The 12,129-nt window shown below is 37.7% G+C and overlaps 1 protein-coding gene across 2 annotated transcripts in view; it reads right to left on the reverse strand.

The window, feature by feature from the left end:
• Positions 1 to 12,129, reverse strand: part of SBF2 (SET binding factor 2) — a 453,477-nt gene that overhangs the window by 170,566 nt on the left and 270,782 nt on the right. For both annotated transcript variants that reach the window (XM_060018483.1, XM_060018482.1), the window contains exon 14: positions 2,830 to 3,034. In XM_060018483.1, coding sequence (XP_059874466.1) covers positions 2,830 to 3,034 — 205 coding nt within the window. The remainder of the gene's footprint in view (positions 1 to 2,829; positions 3,035 to 12,129) is intronic.

A 12,129-nucleotide genomic window follows, 5' to 3' on the forward strand; every position in this document is an offset into this window, starting at 1 on the left:
GTACATCCACTTTTTCCCTAAGAGATTTGCCAATATTGAGTACAGACAGGAAGCTGAGAATCTGGGCTTGATTCTGGCAGATGGCCAGGTTGACCAGCAAAGTTTCTGTTGAGAGCTGAACAGACAAAAGTGGATGTATGCTATAGTCCTGAAGTAAACCTCTAAAAGAACAGTAAACGTATATAAATAACAAGTTAACAGATATAAATTATGGAATAGAAAATAATTTATTAATCGAAAAGAATGAAAGAAAGCAGGGGAAAATGTAAAACAAGAGGATCAAATAGAAAAAACCCAGTAAATTATATTAAAGCCATTACTGTATGAGTAATTATATTTATATAAATGAGCTAAATACAAGTAATATACTACAATAGTCAAACTGGAGGAAAAAAACCCTCACATGCTGCTTACAAGAGGCATACCTTAATTATAAGGACCCAGAATTTGAAAATAAAAAAAAAAAAAACGATAAACCATACAAACACTAACCAAAGGAAGGCTGGTCTAGCCGTATAAAACTCAAAGTACACTTTATGCCAAGAAGTGTTACTAGAGACAAAGCAGGACATTCCATATGATTAAGGGGTCAATCACCAGGATGCTATAATATTTGTAAATATATTTGCATATAACAAATCAATTTCAAAATACATAAAGAAAAAATGGAGAGAACTAAAATGAGAACTAGGCAATTCTATTATTTATCATGGGAGACTTTAACACATCTCCCGCAATAGCTGAAGAAAAAGAAGAGATAAAAATCAGTAAAAAAAAAAAAAAAAAAAAAAAAAGACAATGCACAGAATGGGAAAAAATATTTGCAAATTAACATGTTTCATAAGGGACTTGTATACAGAACATACAGAGACTTCTTAAACAAAAAGACAAATAGCTCAATTTAAAAATGGGCAAAGGGGGGCTTCCCTGGTGGCGCAGTGGTTGAGAGTCCGCCTGCCGATGCAGGGGACACGGGTTTGTGCCCCGGTCCGGGAAGATCCCACATGCCGCAGAGTGTCTGGGCCCGTGAGCCATGGCCGCTGAGCCTGCGCGTCCGGAGCCTGTGCTCCGCAACGGGAGAGGCCACAACAGTGAGAGGCCCGCGTACCACAAAAAAAAAAAAAAAAAAATGGGCAAAGGATCTGAACAGAGACACTTCTTTTCCAGAAAAGATATAAAAATGGCCAATAAGCACATGAGAAGATACTCTACATTAGTAGATGTGGAGAAACCAGAATGCCATACATTGCTGGTAGGAATGTAAAATAGTGTGGTTGTTTTGGAAAATAGCCTGGCAGCTCCTCAAAACATTAAACACAGGCTTATCGTATAACCTGACAATTCCACTCCTAGATATTTACCTGACAGAACTGAAAACATATGTCCACACAAAAACTTACACATGAACGCTCACAGCAGCACTATTATTAGTAGCCAAAAAGTAGAAACAACCCAAATGTCCATCAACTGATATATGGATAACAAAATGTGATACATACCCATACAATGGAATATTATTCAGCCACAAAAAGCAATGAAGTACTACACATGCTACATGGATGAACCTTGAAAATATCATGCTACATGAAAGAAGCCAATCACAAAAGATCACATATTGTACAATTCCATTTATATAAAATGTCCAAAATAGGCAAATCTATAAAGACAGGAAGTAGATTACCGCCTAAAGCTGGGGAAGGAGTGGTTTTGGGGGTGGGGTGGGGAGTAACTGCTAATGGGTATGGGTGTTTCTATTTGGGGGAATGAAAATGTTTGAAATTAGAAAGTGAAAATGCACTCTGTGAAGATACTAAAAACCACTGAATTGCACACTTTTTTTTTTCTTGGCTGCGTTGGGTCTTTGCTGCTGCACACGGGCTTTCTCTAGTTGTGGTGTGCAGGCTTCTCATTGCGGTGGCTTCTCTTGTTGCTGAGCACAGGCTCTAGGCACGTGGGCTTCAGTAGTTGTGGCTCACGGGCTCTAGAGCGCAGGCTCAGTAGTTGTGGCGCACAAGCTTAGCTGCTCCACGGCATGTGGGATCTTCCCGGACCAGGGCTCAAACCCGTGTCCCCTGCATTGGCAGGCGGATTCTTAACCACTGCGCCACCAAGGAAATCCTGAATGGCACACTTTAAATGGGTGAATTTTATGGTATGTGAATTACATCTCAATATAGCTATTTTTAAAAAAGAGAAGATTCCACAGTGGGAGCCGTTAGGCTAATCGTTACCCTGTGAGGGGTACTGAATGGAAAAGTGTTTCTAGGTATTGATAGTGCTGATTCTGGTTGCACGAATTTGTTCACTTTGTGAAAACTCATCAAGCTGTGCATTTCTGTTTTTGTGTCTTATATCTTAATAAAAGGTTTACTTTTTTCCTTTTAAGATTTATTTATTATTTATTTTTGGTTGCGTCGGGTCTTAGTGGCAGCACATGGGATCTTCGTTGAGGCATGCGGGATCTTTCAATGCAGCGCGCAGGCTCTTCGTTGCAGTGCACGGGCTTCTCTCTAGTTGTGGCATTCAGGTTTTCTCTCCCTAGTTGTGGCACACAGGCTCCAGGGTGCGTGGGCTCTGTAGTTGTGGCACAGGGGTTCCAGAGCGCGTGGGCTCTGTAGTTTGCAGCACTTGGGCTCTCTCATTGAGGCACGTGAGCTCAGTAGTTGTGGCGCGCGGGCTTAGCTGCCCCGTGACATGTGGGATCCCAGTTCTGCGACCAGGGATCGAACCCACGTCCTCTGCATTGGAAGGTGGATTCTTTACCACTGGACCACCAGGGAAGTCCTCAAAAGGTTTAGTTTTAAAACAAATAAATGGACAAATACATACCAACAGGTGGACCTGCAGGCACAACACATTTCTTTTCCACTCTTGAAGCAGGAGGTGCATTCTGGTTCTTGGCAAGATTTTCCTGTATTAATTCCTGTACCCGAGTTTCATTAATCTTTGGGAAAGGAAGAATATGAACTCGCAAGTGGGATCCTTCTGTTGGACGTGGAACTTTCTGAAACGCCATATGAGGGTTTGGATTTTCCTGCGATATGAAACATACGTAAAATGATTCCAAAGTTAAAAGAACAATGGCAGATTGTCAGCCAGAAACTGAAATCAGAGAGATGAGACACTGTACATACATTCAAATATATGCCATAAAATACAGAGTATTGGAATCTTACTTCTTACATGATTTACCAGCAGCATCTGATACAGCTGATCACTCTTTTTCCTCTTCAAGGAACACTTTCTTCACTTGGTTTCTAGGTCGTCTTGTTACATCTTTGTTTATTTTTCATCTCCCTAATCTCTTAACTATGTGAATACCCCAGGGCTCAGATCATGGGCCACTTTTCTAATTACACTTACTTTCTTGGTGATAACTTCCAGTCTTTTATCTTTAAACCATAAATCACCAATGATTCACAAATTTTTATCTCCAAATGAGCTTCCTCCTGAACTCCATACCTGTATATTCAACCACCTGCACACAGTGTTTCCATCTGGATTTAAAATAACATTGTAAATATATGTCCAAAATGGAGCACTTAATATTCACCTCCTCCAAATCTGCTTTCTACAGTCTTCCCCACTTCAGTAAATGGCATATTTATTTTTTCCAATCACTCCGGTGAAAAGCTTAATCATTAATGCCTTTCTCTAATACCGAATTATCCATTCCTCTGCAAACCTTTTACACTTTGCCTTTAAAATACGTTTATAACCTGACCACTTTTCAATACATCTTGGTTCAAGCCAATATCTCTCATGTTGCTACAGAACATTCTCTTAACCAGTCTCCCTGCTCCACCCTTTGCTCCTACCCTCACTCTATTTTTAACACCGCAGACAGAGTGATCTAGTTAAAATGTCAAATCATCACCTAACTACTCTGTTCATTCAAATAGCTCTTCATCTCATTCAGAGTAAAACCAAAAGTTCTTACAATAATTTACAAGATATGGCTTCTCTATATGACTGTGCCCTACTACTGTTTCCTTCATTCATTCTGCTCCTGCTACACAGGCCTTCTAATTCCCGCCTCAAAGTCTTCACACTTAACTGTTCCCTCTGCCTGGAATGCCTGTCTCCCACCAGTTTGTACAGCACCCTCTCTCTTTTCCTGCATGTCTTTGCTCAAATGCCACCTTTCGTGCCCACCCTATCTAAAATGACACCCCCCAACACAGTCCCTATCCCCCTTACTATATTTTCCTTGTCACCTTCTCACATACTACAAATTCTATTTAACTTGTTTATTGTCTGTCCTTTTCTCATTAAAATGAAACTCAAGAGGACAGACATTTTGATCAATTATAAACTATTTTTTTTATCCTCTGCTGTATACATATTGCATCTAGAAACTGCCTGGCACATAGCAGGCACCCTAAACTACTTCCTACTGTATGCTAATGAGTGGGACACAATGTTGAACACATATTAGAATTGCAGTAATTAAATTAATTGTGTCAGTTAATATTTTCATAGACCCTTAGGGCTGGCATGGACTTTTATCCAGCTACCACTTAAGTAGAATTATATTTCAAATACTACGGGCAGAGTGGAATCCATCCTTTTTACAAAGTTCTCTAAAGAATGCTGCTATAGGGGCTTCCCCGGTGGTGCAGTGGTTGAGGGTCCGCCTGCTGATGCAGGGGACACAGGTTCGTGCCCCGGTCCGGGAGGATCCCACATGCCGTGGAGCCGCTGAGCCTGTGCGTCCGGAGCCTGTGCTCCGTAACGGGAGAGGCCACAACAGTGAGAAGCCCGCATACCACACACACACACACAAAAGAAGGCTGCTATACAATCATTCTTAGACCAATTCTTGCATTTATTATTCTTTGCAACCAGAAAATTTCTTTTTCCTCCTGAACCTGTGTTATTCACGTTGTACATTAGGCTCAATACTGCCCTATACATTCTCTGGACAGTTAAAATGGCCAACTCTCATCATCTACCAGAGCTGCTCCCCACAATTCTCTTTGGTTATTTGACCCAGACCCAGACCACAGCAGATGATATAGGGAGCATATCTCAGCAATACAATGGAAATAATACTCCTTTAAGTGTCAAAAGCCTGGGTTCTAGTTTTTGCTCTGCTCATTATGTGATGCTGGATAAATAACTTTGCCTAAGTATATACAGGCATACCTTGTTTTATTGCACTTCACTTTATTGTGCTTCGTAGATACTAGGTTTTTTACAAATTGAAGGTCTGTGGCAATCCTGTGTCGAACAAGAGTACTGGCACCATTTTTTCCAACAGTATTTGCTAACTTTGTGTCTCTATGTCATGTTTTGGTAATTCTAACAATATTTCAAACTTTTTCATCATTATTATATTTGTTATGGTGATATGTGGTCAGGGATCTTTGATGTTATTATTACAAAAAGATTATGATTTGCTGAAGGCTCAGATGATGGTTAACATTTTTTAGCAAAAAAGTATTTTTAAATTAAGGCATGTACATTGTTTATTTAGACACAAATACTATTATTGCACAGTTAACAGACTACAGTACAGTGTAAACACAACTTTTATATGCACTGAGAAACCAAAAAATGCGTGTGACTCACTTTATTGTGATATTCGCTTTACTGCAGTGGTCTGGAACTGAACCCACAATGTCTCTGAGGTATGCCTGTACTTACGCTTTTCTTAAAAGGTTCCTGAGAAGGTGAAATCAGATTGAAAACTTGTTCTTGCCAAAGCAGCCCTCATACACACTTTGTATTTTCCCCTTATATTGTCAGCAAAGACAGGAAAAAATAAGTAAATTCCTATGCCAAGTCTTCACAATCACCACTTTCTAAACTATATGTTGAAAAAACTGTTCCAAAATTACACCTGGATTAACACCAATATCACTAGCCCAGAATTTCTGAAACTGCCCTTTTCCAAAAGCAGCATGTTTTTTCTCTGTTCTTTAGGCACAATATCTAAGATACCTCGTCTTCTCAAAAGTTATAAATATCAACTTTCTAATACCCATTGGGCAGATATTTCTTTCAGGAGGGGGAGGTAATTCATGTGGATTTTGAGTTTGAATCATTTAAAGTACATTCTTCACTACTTCCATTTCTATCTATACTTATTTTCTTTATAATAAAATAAAAACTTTAAATATACTTCCTATGATATAAATAATATTCATTAAAACAAATTTGAAAAAATGGAAAAATAAAAGTAGAAATCTTCTTAGTGGTGCCAGTATCTTTTCTAGTATATTTTCTCTCTCTCTTACTATGTATTCTTCTCTCTTGCTCCAAAAATGACTTAAGGTGGTTTAGAAAAATAAAGATACACATATTGATTGCTTCTAATCAAAATTCTGTAATGTTATGGATTCATCCTAAACTTTGTAAGGAAGATCAAAGATCCAAAAACAGTCAAGGCAATTCTGAAGAAGAGTAAATAGAGAAGTCAAACTTTCCAGATATCAAAATTTATGCAAACCTTTAATAATTAATACAGTATAGTAACTGGCATCACTGAAGGGTTAAAGGGCTAATGGAATAGAGAAGCCCAGAAGCAGGACTATATGTGAAAATGTGATAGAGACAGGAAACACTATAATTCAGAAGGAAAAGTTAGACAATTCAATGAGAGAAGGTAATACAACAAAGTAATTTTAGCTCATGGTCTCTGATATCAGACAGCCCGGGTCAAATCCTAGCTTAGCCACTCATTAGTAGCGTGACCCGGTGCAGTATCAATTCTCTTACCACTTGGGTTTTAGTTTCCTCATCTGTAAGGAAGATAATAATATAATACCTACTTCACAAGGTTCTTGTGAGGGTGGAACAAGTTGTTATAGGAAAGCTTTACAACACACACACACACACACACACACACACACACACACACACACACTTCCCCAGAATAAATCTGAAAGCTCTTTTCTGAAAGTTTAGAGTATATTCATTTGAAAAATGTTTAGTCACTGCATATTCTATGGCATGACACCATGCCTCTGAAACTAAAACCACCTCTTTCTCCCAGGGTTCCCATCATATCACCAGCTACTTATATTTTAACAACAATGACAACAATAATAGTACTCAATGAGGGTTTAAATAAAAATCACTTATTAAAGAAAAGATATAGCTATTTGTCACTAATAGTATTTTTTTTCTCATAAGCAATTTGAAATATTGTAAACCAAATCCATATACAATTCAGAATAATAAGCATTCTAAAAAATGATTTTAAAACAAAGTTCAAAGCTGAGGCTATCCTTTAGCTGTACAGATAGTCTTCATAAAAATTCAGATTATGGGCTAAAGTTACTAAATGATAATATATTCAGCTGTGTTTAGAAAATTCAAAAAAGGCTCATGCTCCAAGATCTAGTACTATTTGGTTTTCTGGCGGCCGTATTTGTACGCTGCTGCCCTCTAGCGGGCAGTATGGTAAATATAAAGGACCACACTCACCACCTCACACCCACCTTAGTCACATAATGACTTCTGAGAAGATAGCAGAAATGAGACATTTTAAGGCTCGTTGAACTCTGCATGTTCTTGGAAACATGCTATAATTTGTAACTCCAAATGCGTTTAGATCAATCCCTTGAAGATTACTGAGCTCATTAAAAACCGCAGCCCAATTTCATTGTTGAATCTCCGTGTTGAAATAAGGAAATGCATTATTTTCCAACAGAACAAAAAAGCAGCCAAATATTCATCTTTGATTTTAGAGAAGTGCAAATATAAAGTAATAACCAAGGACTTAGACAACTACATACTTATGGTGAACATAATTCTGTCCAAAGCAACAAGAAAGCTGGCAAAATGCACTATCATTTAGAGGGAATTTTAAAGTTGGATAATGATTTTCAAGAAGTGGGTTCTGTAATCCTGCTTTTAGAGTATACTATAGCAATGGGAGGTATAATGATTTTCTCAGACTTGAAAAAATGACACACACACCATCTGGTCTGGAAACATGGATTTTTCTTTTCTCTCTCTTTTTTTTTGGCAAGCTAAATGAGAATATGCTTAGGGCTTACAAAAAACAAGGCTGATAAAGCACTTCAAATAAAAGCAAAGCAAAGCAAGACAAAACAAAAAGCCCCAAACCCTACTGGAAATTCAAAGTAGGCACACTGGGAAAAAAAATTTCTTCCAACACATTGGTCTCAGCAATGAATGACAAATCAATGTGACCTTGTCAGGGTTTACCAAGTTTCCCATATTAATTTAGGTATTTAATAATTATTTAATGTGCACCAATCATACCTAGACCTGTGTTACACAAATTCTTAAAAATCCTTTTAAATACAGCCGAAACCAATACTATCAATTGGACTAAATCGTTAAACACTGAAAAAATGTAACTGGACTTTTTAGAGTTGCCTGGCTGTGAACATGTTTGATGGAAAGAAACACTCTCAATTTTCCATCCTCACAGGTCTTTCAATGATCACCTAATAGAATTAATGTCTCATCCTTAATACAAAGAAATTTGGTATATGACTTCAATATGTAATGTGCTGGTTGCCCTAATTCAGGGTTTCTTAACCTTGACACTAATGACATTTTGGGCTAGATAATTCTTTGTTTGGTGGTGGGGGGCAGGGAAAAGTGGGTGTCTTGTATACTGTAAGATGTTTAGAAGCATCCCTGGCCTCTACTTACTAGATGCTACTAGTATACCCTTTCTAGTTGGGACAGCCAAAAAATGTCTCCAGACGCTGACAAATTTCTGGGGGTACAGAGTTTGCCCCTGTTAGAACAACTGCTCTAATTCATGACTCTAGACGGAGGCTTCATGGTCTAAGACAAGTCTTTTTACAAGTACCAAGAAAGCACAAAGTGACTAGCTAGGAGACCTAATACTCTCACTCACCCGCTGGCATGCAAATTAAAGCCATAAAAGGATAAAACCACACACCTATTAAAATGGCTAAAAACAAAGCAAAACAAAAAAACAACTGAGGATACCAACTGTTGGTGAAGACACAAAGCAAACAGAACACTCAAATATTGCTGGCGGGAATGCAAAAATGGTATAGACTTAAGGAAACAGTCTGGCAGTTTCTTACAGAGATAACATTTTGCTACCATTTTTCCAGCATCCTACTCCTAAATATTAACTCAGGAGCAAAAATATTCAAGTTCACACAAAAACCTGTGCAAATGTTTAGGGTGGTTTTACTCATAATTGCCAATACTGTCCTTCATTTGCTCAACAGATAAATAAAACTCTGGTATAACCATACAATGGAGTACTGCTCAACAATAAACAGGAATGACATACATGCAGTGGCATGGATGAGTCTGAAATGCATTATTCTAAGAGAAAGAAACCAGACTCGAAAAACTATGTCATGACATTATGGAAAAAGCAAAAACTACAGAGACAGAAAACAGATCAGGTGCCAAGAGTCTGAAGTGGCAGAGCGATGTGACTCTAAGGGAGCATTAAGAAGAAACTTGGGGCGACAGAAATGCTCTACGCCCTCAGTGTGGTGGCGGTGGCCGCAAAACTCATTCGTTTACCAAAACCCATCAAACCGCACGTTAAGAAGGGTAAATCTTACTACCTGTAGATTACACCATGGTAAACCCGACTGAAAATAGACAAGCAAACCAGACAGGGTGGAGGAAGGAATCTGATTTTTACGCTTTGGGGTGGGGGCCTCATTTCATCCTAACAATCTAAGTAAGTTGTTTATGTTTTGACTTTTTAAGATGAAAGATGACTGTAATATTTTACTTCCTTCCTATAACAACAAAAACAAACCCCTTTATTCACAGTTGGCAAAGAGTACAAATATCATCAGTGTAGACTGAATGTGCCTGGGAGTGAAATTAACTTTCTGCAGAAATGTAAAGGGAACAGATCTTATGTGATTTAGAATGGCTACTCCTGCATTTGGGCTTTGTTCTCTCATTAGTTTTCAGACTTATTTGTTTCAACATTGGGCAATGAAATACTTATTAGGCACAAACAGAAATCTCATATTATTTTATAAGAAAGTCCAAGTCCTCTCATTTTTCCTTTAATTTTTAAGAAAACAAATTACACAGTCTAGCAAATGTTTATGTACTACCGCAGATGAAAAACAAATTAGAAAAACTGCACTACGTAAAACAGTAAAACACATGTCCAATTGATTTCTTGCTGCCTTGGAACAGATGTTTATAAAGCTCTTGATCTGACCTATCCTAATATTCTCATTTTGCATTCAGCTAGTTGTCTTTTATAAGTGTATACCAAGAATCACAGAGAAAGAGCAGGTGAGTAGCTACATGTGCTGTCATGTAGACATCAAGAATTCTGATAGCCAAAGTAGGCAGACACAGTATTATCAACCCGGCATGGAAAGAAAAGCTGTACCAATGTATGGCCAATAAAAATCTTCATGGTATAACTTTGCCAACACATACACATTTGTCTCTAATGGATTTATTCCTTTCCTTCGTCTTCATTCCACCTTCCCTTTCCCTTCTCCACCAAACTCACCAAACCCTTTTCTTAATTATTTAGGAAGCTTCAGAAAGTTAAAAGAGCAGCTAAACCCCGTTGCAATTCATCCTACTCAGGTCTACTCACATTCCTACAATTCATCCCTACTCACTGAAAAGCACTATAAGGGAATGATGATAAGAAACTGGACAGTTAACGTTTGTTTTTGAGGTACTTCAAAGGGAAGTGAAAGAGAGAGGCTAGATACACATACCAGACTTCAGTGCAATAAAATATTTACAAACATCTGAATGGAATCACCAGGTCTCAATTCTAACCCAATAATAAGGAAACAGTCAAATTATATGGTTGGTTTTTGCTTACCAAAAGGGAATTTTAGAAATGTGATAAAAAAAAAAAAAGACTAGTTAAAAATAGAACCATCTGGATTATTTTCCTTGCATTGAGACCATCCTTCCTCCCTCCCCTCAACTTCCTGTACAACCCAAGAAAGTAACTTTACCATCATGTCTGTTTTTAACTTTGTATCTACTTCAGATAAAACTTTGTATTTACTTCAGAAAAAACTTTGTATTTACTTTAGGACCATCATGGATTTAGAATCACAGAACTGGAAGGAATCTCATAAAGTCTGATGATAATCCACTGGAATATTCTCAAATACTCATTACTCATTCATCATGTATGTGTATCCCCTTCTCAAGGATATTAGTGGAATCATGTACCTAGAAAATGCCTGGAACTAGTAGGTACCTAATATACATACTGAATGAACAAATTTGATTAACTTAAATGGAACAGAATTAGACTGTGGAAGGGAAAAAGCCCAGCAAGGGCTCAAGAAATGCAGAGTACATTTGAAGGGCGATTTCCATATCTTACCTAGTAATACATCCCTCACGATGATCACTTTAAAAGTGCTATTCTATAGGATGGGGGCTGTTTGTGTTTTACAATCACCCTTAAGAACATATAATTACTAGATATTTATTTTATTGCAGTTTTCAGTTTTGTTTTGGCTTAGTGTAAGCTACGTATCATTAAATTTAAGTTACAGATTACATTTAAGCTATCATTATATTTCAGTTACTTTGTTTTTGCATCACAATGGCTTGGCACACTCCCTTACATACACTGCATATTCTGTCCTGTGACAGAGACAAACCTGGGTCACAACCCCAGCTCTGGTCACTTACTGGCTATACAATTTTGCAGTTCTGGAACAGTCTTGTAAAAATGCAAGAAATAGATATTCAGTTATTAAAGGGATCAGTCCCAGAGTCTCAAACACTGATTCCCATTTGATGTTTTGCTATTCTTTGAGATCCATAAATAAATCACTCCTAGTAGGCCAGGAAAAAACCTTTCTAATCTTCAATTTCCTCACATATCAACACCTGCCCTATCTACCTCACAGGGCCATTTTCAAGTCAAATGAGAAAATACATTAAAGAGCTTTATAAAGAAAAAAGTATAAAGTCAGCCTTTGGAAGTACCACTATTTTTCCAATTGGAGATGAGCCAGCCTAATGGAGTGAAAGAAGATAGTCTTAGGAACTGGATAGAGGAAAATTCCTGAATTTAAAATCTGGATTCAATCACTTAATAACCATATGATCCTGAGCCAATTATTCCCAGTAAAATGGGGATAATGACACCTATTTTACATCGTTATAAGGATTAGAGATGATGTATGT

This window comes from Delphinus delphis, chromosome 8, assembly GCF_949987515.2.
Source record: "Delphinus delphis chromosome 8, mDelDel1.2, whole genome shotgun sequence".
NCBI lineage: Eukaryota > Metazoa > Chordata > Mammalia > Artiodactyla > Delphinidae > Delphinus > Delphinus delphis.